Source organism: Dasypus novemcinctus, chromosome 1 (assembly GCF_030445035.2).
Source record: "Dasypus novemcinctus isolate mDasNov1 chromosome 1, mDasNov1.1.hap2, whole genome shotgun sequence".
NCBI classification, from domain to species: Eukaryota; Metazoa; Chordata; class Mammalia; order Cingulata; family Dasypodidae; genus Dasypus; species Dasypus novemcinctus.
The window spans coordinates 25348195-25371771 of NC_080673.1; the positions used below are offsets into that span (position 1 = coordinate 25348195).

At 41.4% G+C, this 23577-nt stretch overlaps 1 protein-coding gene across 2 annotated transcripts in view; it reads right to left on the reverse strand.

Annotated features, from left to right (window-relative positions):
• The window catches only part of KLHL2 (kelch like family member 2), a 145512-nt gene extending 122675 nt beyond the window's left edge, over window positions 1–22837 (reverse strand). The window contains exons 1-2 of one of the 2 annotated variants that reach the window (XM_058275240.2): window positions 22535–22837; window positions 9899–10024 (exon numbers count right to left, since the gene is read on the reverse strand). In XM_058275240.2, the coding sequence (XP_058131223.1) occupies window positions 9899–10024; window positions 22535–22560 (152 nt within the window). In that variant the 5' untranslated portion in view covers window positions 22561–22837. The remainder of the gene's footprint in view (window positions 1–9898; window positions 10025–22534) is intronic. The other variant, XM_071214221.1, reaches the window with a different exon arrangement.
• Between the last annotated feature and the right edge of the window lie 740 nt (window positions 22838–23577).

The following is a 23577-nucleotide window of genomic DNA, read 5'->3' on the forward strand; positions in this document are numbered from 1 at the left end:
AAGCTGAGTTCTAAAAACAAGAAAGAGTTAGGATCTAGAAGGAACAAGAGAATCCAAGCAAAGAGAAGAGTCTGGGCTGTGACGTGGACACCGGAAGTGGGGGAGCACAACGGGGAACTGTGGAATGGTAAGAGTAGAGAGAGAAAAGGGAGGAAGCGAAGACAGGTGGGAGTGAGACCAATGTCAGCAGAGTTCGCAGTCTCTCTAGAAGAGGGCCATCCAGATTTTTCTATTGTGGCCAGGGAATTTGGGCATAATTCAAACATGAGCCAAGTGCATCTTTATGCCAATTCTCCTTTTGTCAGAATCCTTTCTAGTGTTCCAATTTCATGATGGAACTTAAGTGGAATTACACTTGAATACCTCAAAATCATAATTAATTATATTCAGCCTCAATTACAATTACTCAGTGATCCCATCCTTCTAGCATAGCACATGCTAGCTGTCACGTAATTAGCTCAGCCTCCTGGTTTATTAGTTCATGCTAGTTAACTAATAAGGTTAAAACAGTGCCAAAATATTATGTAGGCACAACCTGGGTCAGGTCACATTGACTTTGAGGGCTACATATACAAATCAAGAACATATTTAATTTTAGTGTTCAAAAAATCTTTTTTTCTCCAGCCATCACATAATTAAAATGGCATATGAAATCAAGAGATCAGAAAAATCTTCCTATCTTTCAACTAGTCTTCTGGTCCTTACCTCTTTCCAAATATGCATGCTTACAAGAAGGTAAATGACTTTTGGGTGAGGTAGAGAGGGCTAAGGATAATAAGATGGCAATATAAGTAAGAAAAACTTGTTTTAGCAGCCCAGGCCCAGAGTCTTGCAAGGTGAGTTGCTGAGTTTATATTCCTATTGTTTGCAACTTAATAAGGAAAAGGATTGCAGAATGGAATTTTTAAGTTACTTAGTAAAGTCTGCATTTATTCATTAATTCATCAAACATGCAGAAAGTGTCTCTTTTCCTCAAGCACCAGGGAAATCTGGAGATTCTTCCTGCCACATAGAGAATCAGAAATAATACTTAAGGTGCCAGACTGGTAAGATTAGTTGTTAGCCAGAGACCACTGGGCAAACACAAATCACACGATGGGAATCTAGAAAGAACATAAGAACACCAAGCAGAGAGAACAGTATGGGCTGTGGCACGGAGACCTGAAGCAGATGAGGAACTGTGGAAAATCAGGAAAAAGAGTATCAGGTGTTAGAAGAAAGAAACAAGAGCAAGGCATAAAAAGAAACCAGAGGGAGGTAGGATAGGGAAATGAACTGATTTAAAGGTAAACGCCTTCTTGAGAGTCAATTTAAATTCATCATATTTAATCCAACCTCCTATAACTGGCAACGTCATTTAATAGACAAGGAAGATGCAACCTGGCTAGAATGTCAATAACCTGGACGAGCAACAGAACAACACAGTGTTCATGCTATCTTCCTTTTCCTTCTGAAAATCATGATAGTAGGTAGCACCCATAGGTAGCACCTTTGAATTTCTGTGGCATTTAAATACAGGAAAAACCAAGATACTGGGTTTAATAAGTTTTACTACCACAATCAGAGTCCTAAAAACATTAGTTCCCTCAACAGACTTATACCGGCTGAGACTGTCCAAGAGGAAAGCAGGAAGAAATGACACTCAACTTGAAAGTCATAGGTGAAATTACTAGTCAGTGATTTAGAAACTGCTTTAAACTAATAAAGGATCTCAGAAATAGAGAATCTATCATTATTTTCAGATAGTATTGAGATAGCAGGATGACAGTGAAAAAATCACAAACAAAATAGAGCTATAAAAAAGATTCTGGGGGAAAGCAGATGTGGCTTAACTGATAAAGCGTCCACCTACCATATGGGAGGTCCAGGGTTCTAACCCAGGGCCTACTGACCTGTGTGGTGAGCTGGCCCATGCGCAGTGCTGATGCGCACAAGGACTGCCATGCCACCTAGGGGTGTCCCCCACGTAGGGGAGCCCCACGCGCAAGGAGTGCACCCCTCAAGGAGAGCCGCCCCATGCGAAAAAATCGCAGCCTGCCCAGGAGTGGTGCCGCACACACAGAGAGCTGACGCAGCAAGATGCTACAAGAGACAAAGATTCCCAGTGATGCTGACAAGAATGCGAGTGGACACAGAAGAATACATGGACAATGGACAGAGAGCAGACAAGGGAGGATGGGGAAGGGGAGAGAAATAAAAATTTAAAAAGGGGAGAGCATGATGTAGCAGTCTGATATTGTTTATGAATTCCAAAAATAGATATTGGATTATGTTTGTAAACTGGTCTGTCTGAAGTTTCACTTTTACTTAATTAAATTATGGTTAGAGTTTTGATGGGGCCATGTCAGTACGGCATGGGGTGGGGATTCACAGATAAAAGACAGAGCAAAAGACAGAGTTGGGAATTTTGAGCTGGAGCCTGGGAAGTGAGCACACACAGGAGCAGAGCAGCTGAGCCTGGAGAGAATCGAGCCCCAGGGAGAGAGACAGAGCCAGTTGCCTGATAGTCTATAGCTGGTCTTGCAGAGAGAGGCAAAGCCTAGACAGACTCATAGTCTACAGTAGAGAAAACGGAGGAACTGAGCCACATAGAAATGAGCCCTGGGAAGAGAGGAACCCAGGAAGCCTGAGCCCTGGCAGATGTTGGCAGCCATCTTGTTCCAACATGTGGCAAAAGACTTTGGTGAGAGAAGTAACCTCTGCTTTATGGTCTTGTATCTGTAAGCTCCTACCCCAAATAAATACCCTTTATAAAAACCAATTTCTCGTATTTTGCATCAGCACCTCTTTGGCTGACTAATACACATGATAACTGTATATATCTGAAGAGAAGGTAAGGTAACATATAGACTTGCAAGAAAACCTTGTCACAGTTGAGAGAAGAAAAAGTTGAAAAGAATAATTAGGAGAAGAGTGAAGGAGGATTAGAGACAGGGAAGAGATGCTGGGGAGCAGGCAGAGTAAAGCAATGAGAAGGCTAAAGGATTTCAGAGGAAGAAACAGTAATACAAAGATGAGTTTCTGAATGTGTGGGTGCAAATCATGACTACAAAAACAAAAATGTAGAATATGTACAAAGAAAGCTTCCCCATTAAAAGTTTGGCTTTTTAAGATTTACTTTTATTTATTTCTCTCCCCTTCCCCGCCCATTGTCTGCTCTCTGTGTCCCATTCGCTGTGTGTGATTCTGTGTCTGCTTGCATCATCCAGCATCTCTTTTTTGTTGTGTCATCTTGCTGTGTCAGCTCTCCATGCGTGTGGTGCCACTCCTGGGCGGGATGCAGTTTTATTCACACAGGGCAGCTCTCCTTGTGGGGTGCACTCCTTGCGCTTGGGGTATCCCTACGCGGGGGCGTCCATGTGGCAGGGCACTCCTTGCGTGCGGCAGCACTGTGCATGGGCCAGCTCACCACATGGGTCAGGAGGCCCTGGGGATCAAACCCTGGACCCTCCATATAGTAGGCAGACACTCGATCAGTTGAGCCATGTCCGCGTCCCCAAAAGTTTTTTTTTTAAGTTGAAATAAATCATGAGAGATATTCTTGGCTATTAATAACTTTTTAAAAAATCACCAAAGTAAGTAAATTTTCTGATTTAAGAAAGGTACTGAAGGCCAACTAAAGTAGCATGGTGACTCAAATTTGGTAGGTGTTTGTTTAGTAATGCTGAGGCACGGAAGAAGAAAATGAGGCTGGTTTAATAAATTCATTTACTAGTATCCATTCTTTTCTTCACATATTTAATGATTCTATCCATGCTCAAAAAAGACCACTTAAAAAGAAATCAATCACAAGTGCTTAAGAAATACTGTGGAAGATTAAAGTTAAATGAGACTGTAGGCTTCAAACTTTGTTCAATAAAGAAGTCTGCTTTATTTGACGGATCTTCCCAACTGCTCTGTCCTTCAAAGAATGTTTCATATTTTACTCTAGCACAATAGGAAGAACCTGACAATATGCTATTACAGAAATAAAATATATAGGTTAGTGCAATAACCAAAAACAAAAAACAAAAAACATTATGTATCTTTCTAAAATCCCTTTTTAAAACAGTGATGTAAAACTATGAAGAGAAAAGCAAACTCACTTAAAGCTAATCTGTTGTTTAAATTACTTGCCATCTAAGCAACAAAGTACAAATAACCAAAGAATAGCCAGAACTCAAGTTTTTCATATACACACAATAATTTAATCTGAGTAGTAATCCGGGTCCCTGATGTCTAAAAGTCCCAAAGGGGAATACAATAACCATTCCAATAAGAGACAGCTTCAGGTCGTTTTGTTTAAATATCTTCTGGAAAGTAAGAACTGCTATATAACTGAACTACGGCTTGTGTGTAACATGTAAGTGAATATTTAAATTGCTTCATGATTTACCCTTACAGAAAAGATCCAACTTCTAAATGTAATTTAAGGATCAAAATTACCTACCTTCTAAACCTGCAGTTCTTAACCTGTTTTGTTCTACAGATTCCTTTGCCAGTCAGATGAAAACCATGGACCCCTTCCTAAGTCCACACTATACTGTCCATTGTTTAATAAATATATCACACCACACCAACACACTCCCACAAGAAATATCTTTTTTTTTTTTTAAATTTAAAGATTCAAGCTCATTGATCCCTTGCTAAGAACCCCTGTTCTAAACAAATACAAAACTAAACACGGTGGGCTCAACTGATATTCTTTGAAACTTTTAAAGAAAAAGCAGTCTTTCAAATTTATATAAAGGCTAAAATGCTACCTGTTGACAGTTCTTATTTGATCATCTCAAAAAGCCTGAAGTCTAATTTTCTCAATAAAACTTCAGTCTGGGATAAAGCTGCTTCTTTGTCTCCCCAGGTAAACCCAACACTAAGTGTTACACATAATAAATCCTCTGTAAAGATCTACTGGTTTGCTTTTGCAAATATTGGTGTTTTGAACACATCCCCTACCACGCTTGGAAAATTTAAAGTTAAGAGCTGAGTTAGATTTATGACTACACTAGATCCGGCCTTTTACATCTCTGCCAGACTGTTTCTCCAACATCATTAATCTTACAATGCTGTACTCCCTTTTCTCAAAAACCTTTACCAATTCCCACTGTCCAAAGAATTAAGTCCAAATTCATCATCATATTTAATACTGCCACGCTACTATCCTTCTCCCACTTTTTAATACTGCCACGCTACTATCCTTCTCCCATTTCCTAACTTTTTCTACAGACTCCCTAACATGAGGCCTTTATGCAAACAGGTTATGTTTATCCCTTCCCTAGAGCTTGTGCAATTATCCAAACCAGGAACCGGCTTCCCTCTCCCCTCCCCTATCTAAATCCTACTGCACTTTCTTCAAGGCCCAGGCGAAGGCCAGTTCTGCCGGCTGTTGCGAATGAATCCTGTGAGAATCCTTCTCAGCACCTCCACTTTTCACACAATCTTCCACCACCTCATCCTCTTCTCTGAACACTTCCCTGAAGCTCTCAAAACACTTGAAGGGCTTTGGCCAAGCCTAATACTGTATTTGGATCACTCACAGCCTTTTGGGCCTACTAACTGCTTCAGGAGCGCAGCAGTTGCTTACAAATACTTGGTAAAGAAGTAACTGCTGGGTTTAATTGGAAATTTTAATGTTAAACCAAATACTTTTAAATTCTACAAGCCCACACTGGGCTAGGATATAGACCTAGGCCTCTGGGCCTCCTGTTTAAAATAATAATAATAATAATAATAATAATAATAAAAGAAAATGCTAAGTTTCTTTACTATAGAGCAATCTGAATTCTATACCTTAAACCTTTAAAAAGTTCCTGTCCCCTACACCCATTCCAACCACACCTGAGACCAATCGTAGTTCAAAGACAAGTGACTTATACTAAAATTTCAGCTTCCATCAGCCAAAGGTACATAAAACACCATCTAGCATATAGCTGGTATTTTACCACCTACAGCCAAAGAGCAAAGCGGTGAGAACAAAGAAGTTCTCCCTTCCCAGAAGTCAGGAAACCACTCTCAGCTACCCTTTCCTGGCAGCAGGAAACTGGTGCAAGGACAGGAAATAATTAATGATTTCCAGCTCCGTAAGGAGTAGGCCTCTTCGTAGATTTTTTTAATTTTAAAGAATTACTCAAATGGGCTATAAGGGATAAAGAGGAAGAGACTAACATTAAAAAAAAAAAAAAGATTCTGATGAACCCAAAAGACAGTCCATTTTTAAAAACACTGACAGTTTATGGCTTCATTAAAACAATCCTGGTTATCGACCAGGCAGCCAACACTCTGGCTACTCAAAGGTCATTCTTTGTTCTCAAAACCAGCATCAACTACCAGTCTAGTGAGACACTATCTCCTGAAATGGTACAGCACAAAAAAACAAGGTGGTACTATTTTGCTGGTATGTAGTTCACACGCCAAACCTGGCAAATAGGAGCAGAAAAGCTAGAGCTAAATAATCCCTAGGAAGAGGCAAGAATACTGCGAGACTTACAAGTAAGCAAGGAAAAAAATCTCACAGGCTCAGAAAATGTCAGAGTAACAAGAAACCTTAAATACCATCCTGCTCACTCTCATTTTATAATTAAATCTAAAGAAGCAAAACAATTGGTGGGAGGCCACAGAGTGTCTCAAAACTCTTGTCATTCACTTCAGGGGAGAGAAAATGAGGTGTCACCTTCCCTGCAGTTTACTGAGTCAAGCCCGGGTCAAAAGACCCACCCCCAAACCCAAGTAGGAAGCCAAGACTATCCATGACCTACAAGAGTTGGGTGGGAAATGTGAAGTCATTCTTTCAAGCAGGGACCCAAAAAGATATCTGCACACCAATATTCACAGCAGCGTTATTCAAAATTGCCAGAAGATGGAAGCAACCCAAGTGTTCATCATCTGAGGAATGGATAAAGTGTGGTATACACACACAACAGACTATTATTCATCTGTAAAAAGGAATGAGGTATTGACTTATCTAACAAGCATGAGCCTTGAAGACATCAGCTTGAGGGAAATAAATCAAGCGAAAAGGACAAATATTGTAGGATCTCACCGACATGAAATAATTGAAATAAGCAAAGTGATAGAATAAAGAATTACCAGGGGCTGGAGTGGAGGCGGGGAAGAGGAAGTTAATACTTAATTGGTATAGCCTTTAGGTTTGGGTGATGGACAGTTTTGGTGATGGCAGCACAAGATGTAGGAATGTAATTAACAGTACTGAATTACATATATGAAGGTTAAAAGGGGAAATTTCAGGTTGTATGTATGACACTAATTTTTTACATTGTATGAATGACACTAATTTTTTTAAAAAACTCATGACTGTACAAAACAAACAACCCCAAGGTAAACTACTGATTACAATTAATAGCATAATTATAATAATATTGAATGGCACTGCACACACGGAGAGCTGACGCAGCAAGATGACGCAACAAGAAGAAACACAGATTCCTGTGCCGCTGACAACAGAAGCAGACAAAAAGAAGAACACGCAGCAAATGCATGCAAAGAACAGACAACTGGGGCAGAGGGGAGAAGGGGAGAGAAATAAATAAAATAAATCTTAAAAATAATAATAATAATAATGTTTCATCATTTATAACAAAAAATGCATGTGTGAGGAGGGTATAGGGGAATTCTGTATTTGCTGCTTGATTTTTCTGTAAACTACAACTTCCCTACTATGACTTTGTTTTTCAAAGTCAGTCTTTATTGCCTTTTCAAAAAGAAAAGTCATTAAAGACATCTGTCTTAAAATAACCAGACTATTTTTTTTCAGTTCTAATTAATAACTAACTGCATTTTACATTCTAATAGTGCTTTCACAAGAGAATTAAAAAACTAAAACAGCACGGCCAGACCTGTTGGATTATCTCAGCTATATATTCTCCCCAAGAAAAGATGAAAGCCTATACTTTTCAAATGTTGTCAGATAAGTAGTACTAAGAAGCAAATCAAATAATCCAATATTCGGTTCAACTTTCTCTTGTCCCTCTCCAACCCCACTTTCAACCAGTAGCCAGTATGCTCCTCTCAAAATATAAATCTGATGTCACATCCCTGCTTAAAACCCTCCAATGGGTTCTTCCCATGGCAACTCCCGATAAACACCAAAACATTTAAGGCCCTAAGTAGGCTGGCTCTCCGCTACCCCTCCAAGCCTCCTTGCGCTGTTTTCCCCTGGCCATCTGCACTCTAGCCAGCCTTTTAGTTCCTCCGGTGAGGCCGGCTCTCCCACCACAAGACTTTGGCACTGCTGTTCCCCATGCTGGAACACTGTTCCCTCATCTCTCCCACCTCCATTCTAACTTTCTCTCCTTACCTCTATTACTTTCAGATCTCAGCACAATTATTCTTTTTTCTTTAAAGATTTATTTTTTTATTTCTCTCTCCTTCCCCTCCCCCCCCCCGTTGTCTACTCTTCGTGTCCATTCACTGCGTGTTCTTCTGTGACCACTTCTACCCTTATCAGTGGCACCAGGAATCTGTTTCTTTTTGTTGCGTCATCTTGTTGTGTCTGCTCTCCATGTGTGCAGCGCCATTCCTGGGCAGGCTGCACTTTCTTTTGCACTGGACAGCTCTCCTTACAGGGTGCACTCCTTGAGCGTGGGGCTCCCCTACATGGAGCAGGGCACTCCTTGTGTGCATTAGCACTGCGCATGGGCCAGCTGCACACGGGTCACGGAGGCCCGGGGTTTGAACCGCGGACCTCCCATGTGGTAGGCAGACGCCCTAACCACTGGGCCAAGTCCACTTCCCTATTCCTTTTTTCTTAGGGAAGCCTTCTCTGACCACTGTGGTCCACCTTCACTGTACCAGGCAGCTCTCCCCTACTGCACTTATTACCATTAAAATGTACAGTTATTTGTGTGATTGTTTGATTAATGCCTTTTTCCTGCCATCAACCATAAGCCCCATGAGGGGAGCAACCATGACTGTCTTTGCTCCCCACTGTATCCCCAGCACCTAGTAGATAAATATTTATCGAGTCTTTAATTTAAGAAGAAATGATCAAATAAATGGAAAGATGATGGCCCTAAATTAGAGTAGAGTTTTAGGAATACACAGAACAGAGATGTGAAGGGAAAAGTTAAGCCACTCCATTCTAACTCAAGCTTTCAGCATTTCAGGAAGATATGTGTGGAATACTGTCACAAAGGAAGTGAGAAGAAAAATAAATGTCTTTCATAAAGTGCTAAGAAAACAAAACCAAGACTGTTGATACATACACTGGCCTTTTCATTAAAAAAAAAAAAAAGCTACTCATTTTTCAATCAACTGTTAAACTGACTCTTTTCATTGCAGTGGCTCTTAACACCCTTGAGAATTACCTAGCAATGGAGTATGCCACTACTTCCCCAAACTACCACCACCGCCACCACCAAAAAAAGTTACATTTTTCCCAGCCAAAAGTTTTCTTTCCATATTATTTGCAGTGTTAAATTAGAAGTCTAGACTAGAGCTGTCCATTACAAATGTGAGCCACCTATACAAATTTACAAGTTACAAATTTAAGAGTTACAGTAAAAGATGGGGAGTAAAATTAATTTTAATATATTTTATCAAACAAAAAGTATCCCAAATGTTGTCATCTTAACATTATCAAATCTTCTTAAAAATTATTAATAAAACACTTTATATTCTTTTTTTGTATTAAGTCTTTGAAATCTGGCGCATATTTTCCATTTACGAAACATCTCAATTTGGACTAGCCACATTTCACATGCTCAGTGGCCACATGTGGATAGAGCAGCCCCACACCAAGCACATTTTTTATAAATTACTTGTGCTCTTCCTTTCTTTAAAAAGCTGCCAAAATGTTCTTTGTATCAAACAAACAATGAGGATACAAGGTGGCTATTCAGTGTAAACAAATGAAAGTAAAGGGCAGAGACCCAAAGTTACATAAACATTAATATACTGATACCTTCTTAATTCGTTCATGACCTTAAAAGCTTTCTTCATATGCCAAGGATTCACTGTCACCGGGCAGTGTTTTTCAGTATTATCATCTTTTGAATCGAGAGGCTTCTGATGACCCTGCTTTGTGCATCTGTACATAAGAGAGAAGAACAAAAAAAAAAAGGAAAGGCCTTATTAAAGATAATTTAGTTCAGGCTTATCAGGCTAAAAATGGTACAAAGAAATATTTCCACCCCCCTCATGTGGAAGAAATTTCACAGTATACCCAGTGTAAGACTGAAACACAACTCAGAAAACTTTCTAATGATCACAATAGTTTCAAAATAAAAAGTGGGTAGTCACCTCTCTGGTGTCAACTATAAAAGATAAGCACAGAAAATTCAGTAAAGGCAGTTAGCAGATACCTCCAAATACAAATACTATGAAATGATCACCTCTTTTGGAAATTAGCTTGCTTTTACAATCTGCTAGAGTCATACATTATTTACAAATCAATACTAGCGCAAAATATTTTACACAAACTTCAGAAACTTAGAATCTGACTAAATTTTGCTCTCCACCTGGCAAAGATATTTACACCCTATGTTTTGGACCTACTCTAACAAGAAATAAACCATGTTCAATAATGATTATTGAGTACTTACTACACAGCAGCCACTGTGCTAAGTGGTTTGTTTCATTATTTGGTTAATCTTCACCTCAACTCTACTGAATTATTATTATCTGCATTAACAGATGAAAAAACTGAGGCAAAAACAGTATAGGTAACATGGAAAGTGGTACAGTTGTGCAAGAGTGCAGCCAAACTGACTTTTGATCTCATGCTTTTAATCAGTTAGTACCACTTCTTACATATTAAGCAATGGATATTTAACCTCATGTTTAACTTTTAAAATTTTGCACTGTCCTTTCAAGACTTGGGTATAAAAAATTAATGAGTAAAATCAGGAAACTACAGTGGGAGTAGGGATCTGAAAATGACCACTAGGGAACTTTGTGGCATGATGGTTACACAACTCCTTAAATTTACTAAAAATCACTGGACTGTACAATTATAGTGGGTGAATTTGAAGGGATGAAAATCATACTTCAAAAAAGCTATTAGGTAAAAAAAAAAATCAGGGTACCGAATTAAACCTAAAAATTATCACACTTATAAGTGTACATATACATATCACACAAAGAACAGAAGGAAGACATCATTATTTATTGCTACATTTCTCTTCACACCTCTTCCTCTCCTGAACCATTTCTGAAAAGATGATTCATTTTTTAAATATCGTCCTTCATTAATTCAATCAGCAAAAATTTTGAGGGCCAACCACTTTCCAAGTACTATTCTAGGAGCTGGAAACCTGTCAGTGGACAAAACAAAGATCCTTGCCCTCACAGCATCTGGAGTCTAGTGGTGGAGCTGGGAGGGGAGAGACAATAAATACAACAAATCGATAAAGGAGATGGCATATTAGAAAAAGAGTGCATGGAAGAAAGAGTAAGTCGGGCAGGGCAAAGAAAGTCAGGTGTGTGAGGCAATGGTGGTAAAGGTGTGTAATTTATAATCTTAAATAAGGTGATCAGGGAAGGAAGAAGAATTCAAAATTGAACAATGATTAAAGAGGTGAAGGAGTTATCCAAGTACATATCTGGAAGAACGTCCAGAGAAGGAAGCGCTACTAAGTGCCTGGTGTGTTCCAGGATCTGTGAGACCAGAGTGGCCAAAACAAAGCGAGGAGGAAGGAGGCCTGAGGTTACATATCACCCAGGGCCCCGAAGGACGCTGCAAAGCATCGGCCTGTTACCCTGGGTGAAACGGGGAGGCATTTCAGAAGGGTAACACGATGTGACTTATGCTTTAAAAAGACCACTTTGGCTCCTGGTTAAGAATAGTCTGTAGGGGTCAAAGATGGAAAGGTGGATACTCTTCAGCATATGAGTGCAGTAATCCAGTGAGATTTGACAGTGACTCAGAGGAGGGTAGGAAAGTGAAGGCGATCGAATTAGCTGAGTTCTGGATATACTGTGAAGGTACAGCCAACAGGTTTTGCTGACAAAATGGATGTGAGACATCAAAGGAAGTAAATGGTCCCAACTTTTGGGGCCCAAGCAACTGGAAGGACTGAGTTTCCATTAACCGACCTCGGGAAGCCTGCAAATGGAACTGGTCTGGGGGAGGAACATTAAGAGCCCAGTTTTTATACACGTTGATTTTAAGATCAAACATCGAAGTGAAGATGTCAAATCAGCAGTTGGTTATTCAAGGCTAGAGTTGGACAGAAAGGTCTAGCTGCATACACAAACTTGGGAATCACTAGATACATGACTGGTACACAAAATCTTGAAACTGGTCACTAAGAATAAATGCAGACTGAAAAGAGAAGATAGCCACAGACTACACTGTGGTAATCTCCAACATCAATCATGTAAGTCATCCCTGCTCTTCACCCCGTCCCCAGAACCAACATTAGGTGAAACACCAGATTCCTCAAGGGCTTGCCCAGCAGTAGACAGGAGTCCTGCTTCCCCTCTTCTTAAGACTATTTCAAGGAGTCTTATAAATGAAGAAGGCCAAGGCACTGCCCCAGTGACAAAGTTCGCACATAAAGTGGGTTATGGGAGGGTACGCTCTATTCCCTGGAGTCTTGGGGGCCTCGTGCAAAGGATGAGTTACTCCTGGTCCGAAAAAATGGAAAGAGCTGGTGAGTCCAGAAGACAAAAGATGGAAGAACATCCAGATCTGAAGGAAGCAGCTGAGGAAGCACTTCCCAGTGTAAAACAGGAATTTTCATAATGCCATTTCTCACAATCCTATCATAAAGAAAACAGTAGAAAAAGAGGAATTACATAGATATAAGCAGTCTATGCAAGCTTTCTCAATTTTTAACAATGTCCACATATAAAACAAGTTAATATAGTTACCGACACCTGCTTCCAGTTTAATAATCTAGAGGATGCAAACAGAAAGGAAAAATATTATACTAAAGACTGGCAAAACTATCAGAGAAGACTTTTCAGTGCTCACAGTGGAAACGAAAGCAGCTCTGTCCTGGAAAGAGCATCCTTATTTAAGAATCAAGAGTGTTTATATTTGCTTAAGAAATTAGGATTGCAAACTCCCTGCACTAGAGGATTAACTTTAAAACAGCAACCATACAATAATCAATGTCCACACTGGTGCTTCCTTAAAGCTATTTTCAGCTCCTGTTTTTTCTGATGTACTCCTTTCTAGGGCAGGGAAAACACATTAGGGACCAGAAATTCTACAAAGAAAAGACTTCACTCAAAAGGCTTAGTGGAATAAGTAAAACACTGAATTTTTAAAAAAGTGTTCTCTGTACTGAGAGCCACTTGCAAATACAGCACCCCTGCTGCAAAGGTCTATTTTCAACACTAATGCCCTTTCCATAATTTTCCATTTCCTATGTGGCTTTGTGTTAGACAGTCTGTCATTCAGAAGCAGAACTGAGTTAACAGAAAATGACGCACCATGTCTAAAACTATAGATGTAAAACACGTACGGATACTAAGAACAAGCAGGAAGTGAAAGTAAAGGTTTACCCCTTAAGTTATACCATGAAGTCCAGAGTTGTTACACTTTCTCCCTGCTTTCTTTAAGAAGCAAAGAGCTAGCCTACTACCAAAAACTTCTCATTCTGAGAACTGTCTTTTCTTAAATATCTGGAGAAGATACTTTTTCAAGATTCTTCTTTAAGTTTTCCCAGCTCTACTACACATTATGACAAGTCTTAGAATCACCCAATAGCTTACTGTTAGGAAAGAACACTCTAACATAATTTCAAAGGGTTTGGGCTTCGGTACACTGGTATGCTTTACAATAGATAATCCTAAAGCCTTCTTTCAATGACTGACTCTTCTGCAAAGTCCCTGCGGTGGGCAAGGGTAGCCTCTCAGACAAGGTGACATTCTGACTTTGCCTAAGAATACACCACTGACTTAACTGATTCTCAGAAAGGAAGAAAATAAAGCTCTAACGGGGCTGTCTCCTTCGAATACTCAAGATTCTACAGCCAGCAAAGTTTTAAACCTGCCGCAACAATTCCGAGGAAACCTTGGAAATGAGGTATAATTTCTTCAGATTTATATTACTTGCTTTCGAATAGTGATTTTCAACATAGGGAAAACACAAGGATCAGAATCACCCAAGTAGGTCCGCGGTTCAAACCCCGGGCCTCCTTGACCCGCGTGGAGCTGGCCCAAGCGCAGTACTGATGTGTGCAAGGAGTGCCCTGCCACGAAGGGGTGTCCCCCGCGTAGGGGAGCCCCATGCGCAAGGAGTGCACCCGTAAGGAGAGCTGCCCAGCACGAAAGAAAGTGCAGCCTGCCCAGGAATGGCGCCACCCACACGGAGAGCTGACACAGCAAGATGACGCAACAAAAAGAAACACAGATTCCTGTGCCGCTGACAGCAGAGCGGACAAAGAAGAACACGCAGCAAATAGACACAGAGAACAGACAACCGGGGTGGGGGGGGGAAGGGGAGATAAATAAATAAATAAATCTTAAAAAAAAAAAAGAATCACCCAAGTAACTAACCACCCCTCCTCACCTAGAAGATTCAGGCAGGCCCTTTTTAGGACTGGCTATATCAGAATGACAGCACCTACAGGAGTAGTGGTGGAAGGAAGCCAGATATGATTTAAAACAACAACAAAAGGAGATATAGTATGCCCCACCACACTTACCTCCCTATCCCAGGTTTAGAACAGGCACTTTAGAAAATATGGGGTGTTTAGATTTCTAGGGTTTTCTGGTAGAAACAATGCTACAGTTCATGTGAGTGATGCAGCTACAAAATTTAACAGGGAACCGAGGAGATTTTCACATGCAGGACATAAATATTTGGCCTCTGGGTGGCCACCATATCTGCTCTTCCCTCTGCCTGTTCACCTCAAAAGCTGCAAGACTCCCCTGCTTGCAATGAGTCACCCACCATTGCTCACATATTTCTGCCAAGTTCATGTCAACAGCTGTTGTTTTCAAAGTCACCATCCGTGCTTCACTGCTTTGAAGTTTCTCATTACTTTATAATATTTCTCCAGTTTTCTATGCTGCCTTCTCAGCTAAACTAGGATTGAAGGAGCTGGTATCCTAACACTGCTCTCACACACAAGTCCAAGATATTAGAGAGTCAACCATAACCAATATTTTAACTAATATTTATGTTACGCTATAGTTACCCCCCAAAACACTTTCAGATTCTTCATCTCACCCAAATAGCTACAATAATACTTAGAGGCTATGAAAGTAGAGGGTTTTCTCCTTTGGAAATATGTTTTGGTTTGTGGTAGGGTTGTGGTTTCGGGTTTTGCAATTAACTAAAGGCAAAGAGACATGTTCTGCAAATTTTCTTCAAGTGTCTGGAATTTAAAATCTTTTTAGGGACAGAACCAGTATTCTAACTATAATAGACAAACATATGGCCATATCATCAACTAAATAGAGGTATTAAGGAAAAAATGTGAATGGCAGCCCTATAGACATGTAAGAACTCAGATTATACCTTTGGTATGTAGATCCTTAGAATTCAATACAAAACATCTTGTGAGATGAAAACCACCTATCCTGCATCAACTCACTCACGGAATACCTTACAGACAACATAATAATGATGCCACAACACATTAGTTTTAATACATATGTTGTTAGAAGTTATTTTTCTGATTTCCCACAGTAGAAAGGAAAACACCTAAAAATGCTGGGAATGCCCACTTTTGCTAAAATGAGTTAGCAGTTAAAAACCAGAGTGCTGAACCTATGGGAGGACAGAGGGAGGTATTACATACAACCCCTAAACTCCCCCAGGAACTGGCCGTGTGGCTTCATGCGACGACTGTGTGGGGAAGCACTGGCAGGAGGAGGTGTTAGGATGTCTGAGGTGGAGAGGTTGATGGAAGCTGGAGTATAATTGCTCCCTGATACTAGAACAATAGAGCTGTAAAAAGCTCTGCTTCACTTCAACTCCACTCTCTCTCCTTTTCCCTCCCACTTACATGACAAACAGCACAATCAGGCACTTTTTGTCCCTGACAGTGACTATTACAAGGAAAGGGACTAGGGTAAAAGACCATCTTATGCAATATCTATCTTTTAAAGAATATTTTATAAACAACTGGCAAAACACTGTCAGAGTGATATTTGTGAGGGGCTAAAACAGAAAGGAGGAAGAAGATGATCTATTTTAAACATTTCCATGTCTCTGATCACTCATTTTCTTGACCTTTCTTTTCCCACTTTCCTTAGACTTGCCATCACTTGGTAACTGAACTGTCTGGGCTACGTTTTCTATCACATTCTTGAATGAAAAAATACTAGAAGAGGACCTGAATTGGGCAGGTGACCTGAATTTTAGTCCTGCCTATGCCAAATACCAACCAAGTAGGTTAGTCACTTAGCCTCTTAGGGCTTCAGACTGTTTACTTACACAATAAATTTTTGTCCAATAAATATATCTAATGTGAAACGCAATATGAAAGTCAAAGATACCTACTTGGCTCAGGAACAGTATATTCACTAAACACTACTGGTTTTAAATATAAAGTTTAGAAGAAAAATGTTGAGGTGATGGGTTAAACTGAAATGAGGACATATATTTTTATGGATTTTCACTGGTATTCCTCATTTTTAATTGCAAAACTCATATAGAAGTTGTGGAGGAGGTGTAGCTCAGTGGTTGAATGCACACTTCACATATACAAGGTCCTGGGTTCATTCTCTGGTACCACCTAAAAAAAATCATCAGCGCTATTAAATCCAGACTTACAGTTTCTTTGGCACTAGAATTCCCTGAAAACATAGTAGATTTCATATTAAATAAATAAATAAAATTATTAGCAATACTCCACATGACCACAGCTGTTAATAAATCATATGCAATCACTGCCTAGCTGCCCCCTGCATGCCCTGTACTAATCAGGGTGAGGGATATGAAGAATGCTGAATAGGGATCCTTCTCCAGTTACCATCTAACAGGGGAGGCACATCTGAAACCACGGGGAATGGCACAACTCATTACAAGGTGCAAGACTATAGACTACAGATTGCAAATACTATAGGAATGAATTGGAATAAGCTGGAGTACATAATAAGGAAGGCTCTGGGAAGGAGATGGTGCTCCAAATGGACCATGGACAAACCCCAGTTTTAAATGGGGACAAGAGGATGGAAGCATAGGAAAAAGGTTAGAGAATCATGGAAAAAGGTGGGCAAATCCTGGCCTGTAGGAAACCAGAATTTACAGTGGGAGGACAAAGCACATAAAGATTGTGAACATATAAATCAGACCTAAATGATAGAGGTATGTGACAACCTGGCTGAACTCTCTGGTTCTGATATACCATATGACATGGCCCTAAGATATTGAAAGGTCAGAATTAAAGTAGAGGTGGATTAAATGGTGGAGAGAAAATACAGAGTTCAGGAGGAAACTACTGAAAAATTCAGGTATCAAGTGACAAAATCTGTTCATCAGAATAGTGGCAGTCAGAATGGACAGTAGAAACCAAGACTCTCAGTGCCCAGGGACTGATAAGACACAGCAGAAAAAGAAAGAGAACTAAATCAAAGACAATTTCAAGGTTTGGGGTGTCAGGGACTAGAAGAATGATTATCCCACTGAGTAAGCTGTAAAGGGAAGTCAGTTTGAGAATAAAGATTACGAGCTCAATTTTAGATGTGCTGAGCTTGCAAGATGAGCTAAGAGGGGAGAATTCTGGAAGAAGCTCAGAATTTAGGACTGAAGCACAGATCCAGAGCCCAGGCTGGAGATGGAGATGGAGATGGAGATGGAACCATAACCTTGAGGATAAGAGTGGACTGAAAAGAAGAGTAGGCGAAGGCTGAGTCTGTGAGGAACAGCTACTGTCAACAAACAGTAAAGGAAGAGAAGTCACGTAAGCCATCAGAAAAAAAGGGATGACGAGCCCCAGCTTTTTTCCTTAGAGTCCCAGCTTTTATATTCTTGATGAGCTTGGGAAAGCAATTTAACCTCTATGTCCTCACCTGAAAAAAAAATAAATGAGAGCAATATTACAAGATTGTTGACAAGATTAAATGAAACAAAGTAATAAACTATGTGAATCACATTTAGCAAGAAAGATGCTAGGAAAATGAGTTGTTAAGGAAAACAAGGGCTTGTTTTTCAAGGCAATCAGTGAAAAGAACTGGTCAAAAGTATACTTTCGCAAATGCCAAGTCTGCAATGTAATAAAGTTCACTGCATACTACACAGAAAGTATATGGACTCACTCACCACCTTTCCTGGGTGGGGGGGTGGAGGATTTGTCCATGTAAATTACATGAGGAGGGAAAGAAAGCAAAAAGGCCTTTGTACTTGTTATTCTCTGACTAAATGTCCTTAACGACCTCTTCTCTCCTCAGATATCGCCTCATCAGAGCTGCCCTGACCCTACCTGAAACAGTGTCCCCTGCCCCTCAAGATTCTCTAGCCCCTTATTCTGCCTGCTTCATTTTTTTTCACAGTACTTACCACTATCAATATTATATCTTTTTTACCATCAGTTTCAACCATGGAAAAAATGAACTTTGTTTTGTTTTCTGAGATAGCCCCAAAGTTATTAAATATATTTTGAATTTGATACAATCCTACAGAAGAGCATTTGAAAGGCAGTTTTCATTCTAACACCTTGAAAGAGCCTTCGGTCTGATCTTAAGAAATGGTTTTCATAAACACTCCAGGTGCAGGTCCATAATCGGCACATACGAGTAAATTTAAAGTCACTTTCACAAAAGCACACTTACTATTATTTGTTAAATATTCTCTAGGTGCATTAAAAAATGTAAACTAGAAACAAGTGGTTTGGGGTGTGTTCTTTGATTTTTCTGTTTTTGTTTCTTTAAAAAGGTAGGGTGGGGATGGAGGTGGTGTCCCAGCATCAGAAAATTCTAAGACTACTATATAAATTCTACCAATTTTCAGAATCCACTTCTTAAGTTCTCAAAATGCACCTCAAAATTCTCCTCATGACACAAACACACAATGATCCATTTCTTCTTTCCAATATTACCATGTGGACCATTATTGCTCCTAAGTGCTTTAAACATCTTTGCCTATTACTGAGATTTCACTGTGATCTGAGAGATGCCCAATTTACATAAACAAAAATGAGAGTACAATCCAATATGCTACAAAAGACAAATAAATATTGGGTAACCCATAGTAAGGTTCCAAATTCACAGTAACTGAATCTTAGAGAGAACATTAAAGACCATCTGGTCCAGTGGATCAAACACGTCAGGCTTCTATGAACTTTTTACTGAGGATAATATAATTTTCATAAAATTATATTTATTCTTTTTTTAAGGACTGTTCTTTAGTTTGAAATATGTTCTTCTTTTATTTGAAGATGGAAATTAAAATGTCCTTTCACCAGAAGATGGTGATAGCAGTTGATAATTGTTTTTAACAGTAATTATTTTACCTAGCAAAATAAAAAAATGTTAATTCTATATTGGGCTCCAATTATTTTTTTAAAAAGGCGACAGGTTAGAGAAATCCAAAATCTGAGAACCTCTGCTCTAATCTAACAAATCTTCTGATGCCTAAATCCCTTAGCACACAGTCGACAAGATGTTTATCTGCCTATGCTTAAATACCACCAATGAGAGTCTTCAGTGACGTGGAATCATCAATCAGAAAAAAAAAATGTGGTTGTATCTGAAGCATGTTTGCTTAGTTTTATGAAGGAAAAGCAAAAAAGTCCTGTGGAGAATAAATCCACTTATGAAAAAGGAGCCAATAAGAAAACTGTTTGGTGAGGGGAGGTCAAAGGGATGCAATCAGTCCCATCCCTTGCACTCTTCCTTCAATTTAGTAACTGTGAAAATCTTTTACAGTTACTATAAAAGTGTAAAACATTCGAGAGGTGTGAGCTGATCCCCAAAATCGTTCACTAATCTACATCTAGTTTCCAGTTGCACACCTTTCAGAGGCAAATGCCACGTGGTCTTAATATCACCCAGACCCCAAAGTGCCACAGAAGCTTAAATGCCACATTTACTCAAGGATGCAAAAGCAATAAGTAGAGATATAAAGTCCAATGACAGCCAATATGAGAATCTAAAAGGTTGAAAAAGTACTTAGAGGCAAGGAGTGGAAAGAGCAGAGCAAATAAAAACCTAATTTCACTGAGCCCACCCCAAAGGTAGCAGGGAGCCTGGGTAGAGAGAACGGCTATCCCTTCAAGACAATGAGCTAACAAGCCAAAGTGGGTTTTGAGAACATTGTAAACTTGGCTGGAAAAGGGAAGCACAAGAAAAAGCACATACACAGTAACAGACCAACGCAGGCATTCAAATATTTGCTGAATGAATGAATAATAAATAGACACACAAAAAGGATCTGAGTCCCTGCTACCAACCACATCATCCAAGGCACTTTGCTTCCAGGTCAAACAACTTTCTTTACCTTAAAGCTCAGGCTAAAAGTCTAACCTTTTAAAAAGCTGAGCCCTCTCAATAACTTCCCTTGGCCTCTGTCCCAGATCAGCTCTAGCACAGTGGGGCTTGATGAAGTTCCTTCCCAAAGACACTGCCTGAATTTCTCAGAACGCCAACCATGTTCCAGTGTGAAAGGAAAAACAAATGAATGGGAGTGGGGGCAAAAGGAAAACAAAATAAGTTTTGGCCTACAGGAATGCAATAACAGTATAATAAGCTCTGGAATTATAGCAAACCCTGGATAGACAAATGAAACTAAACCTATTTATATTTATAATTATATGGACAGAAACAATGAAAAAAGTCTTGGAACTTTAGCCAACCATGACTGAAAGGAGTTTTAACAATTCTTCCATCCACGCTGGCATTCCAGGCTTTCCAATATATCTCAGAGTCTCCTTGTTCTGGCATGACCGATGGGGTCTCAACACCAAAGAATTTTACTGGACACCAAAATTATGATCTACCCTAGATTCAATTACCAGTATTTTCACGCAAATGTTTCACGTTTAATTATTTTGATTTAAATCATATTCTATGTCTCTACTCCTTCCCTCCATAGTCCGCTATTTCATACCCTTCTTTTCACCTGTATTCTAAGATCACCTTGCTCCTTCCTTTAGTTCCCTCTGCTCCAAAAGTAAAAAGGGACTGCAGATAACTGATAAGAAGGGACAAGTTGACTACAGAGAACATACCTACACGGTATATCCTATTTGCTATGTGTTATCTACATACAGGTGGCATATCCTGTCTTAGGTGCCCCTGAGCCTGGATGGAAACCTAATGTCCAAGCACTGTGGTCATGATGCTGACAATTCACCACGGTTCCTGGAGGCTAAGAAGCCTTCCAGAACTTGCTAAAGAACATGACCAGATGTCAAAGCCACAGCGGTTAAGAAGCCACTGAGCCCCTGCTTCTATCAGGCTAGAAGGGTCAACTCAAGAGTCTTTTCATCTACTCCTTTGATTCCACATGACCTGTTCCACTCAAGCTAAAAATTCTGGAAGGCACTTTTAGAAATTGTGTAGTTCCAGACCTTATTAGCTCTCCTAAATGGACTCAATATCAAAAAACTATTCAGCTCAAACCAAATATCCATATTTTGGCTGGAATTTTGCCCATAACTACAAGAGGCTGGTGTGGTACAACTGCCAAGGAGTGACACTAGCCAAATCTAAATGAAAAATGATAAGGCTCCAAGAATAAGCTCTCACGAAAAGGCACACAGTTCTTCAGATTGAGAGTTGTCTACAGTCGGTAAATTCGGATTCAAAGAGCTCTTATTTCTTCCTAAATGTTAAACTCAGGAGAGCAAATCTAACCTGAAATTTTCAAACCTTTCAACGGTAGTCTAATTTTATTAAAATGTTTTTTTTTTTAATCTTGTGATGAACAATGCAATACTTGCCACATAAATTTTAAGCAATTATTTCTGGAAAGTAATTTTGTTGAACGTGATCATAACTGTATTTGGGTACTAAGGAAAAAGACACCTGTGCCTGGCTGGTCACTACACCATTAATTTGCTCAGGGCACCAAGGAAACGGAAGATAACTCTGATTTCTGGATAAAATTTTCTGCAGTGCCAGGTAAAGGAGGTCACATGCCGAGAAAGCAGCGGCTCAATGAGAGTGATGCAAAAGCTCCTCAGATATTGTTAGAAATTCGAGGAAGCAAAAAACCTAAGATCAGTTGCTTCAGACGCCCTCCTGGTACTTTCCAGTTTCCTTTTACCAACAGACTTGCGCGCATCCTCTCTCTCTAGCCCCTAGGAAAGGGTCGACAAGCTGGGCACCAGCAGCGCGTGCATTTCAGGGAGGTATCTGTACCCAGGATGGGGCGAGTCCCCATGCACAGTCCCATCCCGAATCTTCCTTTCGCCCGGGATTGGGAAGACCCGTGCCAGGCAATTCCGAGCCGCGTTTTCAAATCACTGCCCGGCCAGGCTGAGTTTCCGTCCGCGTCCTCCCCGGGACTGCGGACAACCGCGCCCCGTCACGACCCGCAGCGTGCACCTCCCGCCGCCCCCGGCGCCCGCTCCCCGGCGGCCCCGGGCATCCTCCGCCGGCGGGAACCGGGCGGGCGGCCCCAGCGGCGGCCGGCGCGTCGCCGCAGCCCCGCGTTTCTCCGCAACGGCACCGGCCCGTCCGGCCGCTCACTCACGCGGCAGGCAGCGGCGGCGTCTCCATTGTGGCTCCTCCCGGGCTTCAGAACGCAGGCACCGACCGCCGCCGCCAGCACCATTCCAGCCGCGGACGCCGGCACAGCCCGCCCGCCGACCCGCGTTCCATGCGCCCCGGAAAGGGGGCGCCCCGCTCGCCTCACCGCGCGCCACCACCTGCGGCGGCGGCCCCGGCGGCCATGGCCCGCTCGGCCGAGAGCGCTCCGTCCCACTGCGCGCCTCCCGCGCTGGCCCGAGTGCGGGGCGGCGGCGGCGGGGCCGGCGGGCGCGCGGGCTCGGCCACTTCCGGGTTCAGCCCCGCCGGCGCCGACGCCGTGACGGGCCCGCGATGCGGCCTCCCGCGGCGCCCGGGCCCCCTCCCTCGGCACCTCCTCTTCCTCCCGCCGCCGCCGCTGCTGCTGGAAGGCGGCGGAGGCGAGCCCGGGGCGGGGCGGGCGTGCCCAGACGCGGGCCCTCCCTGCAGCAGAGTCTGGGTCACCTGAGTGGAGAGAGAGATGTGATAAGAGGGGGTTCTCTGGGCAGGAAAGGGGCTGCCAAAAGCCCAGATAACTCAGTATTCACTTACTGCTCTGCCTCACAGACTGCTCACGTTATCCTCTTTTGACTTGAGCCTGTGCCCAGGGAGTAGGGAAGGGTAGGCACAACCAACCACTTCCTTTACAAATGGTGAAACTGAGGCAAAAAGATATGATTTGGCTTCCACCCAAGAAGCGGGGCCTCCCTGCTCAAAATGCTATCCATTCGTTGGATGAGTGAGCTAACACCTACTAGACGAGGTTTTGGTGCTGGAGTCAGGGGAGAGGCAGTGCCAAGCCTCTGTGCTTGAAAAGCTGTAGATCTAAACCGGGAAGAAAGAAACAACAAATGAGGCCTGCTATGAGGAGAGATCAGGGTGAGAGGAGGGGATGCTATTTAGAAGGAATGATCTGGAAGGCCTCTCAAAAAGTGTCATTTGAACAGAGAGAGAATAAGAGCAGTGCAAAGACCCCTAGGCAAGATACTGCCATGGCTTGTTGAGGAACGG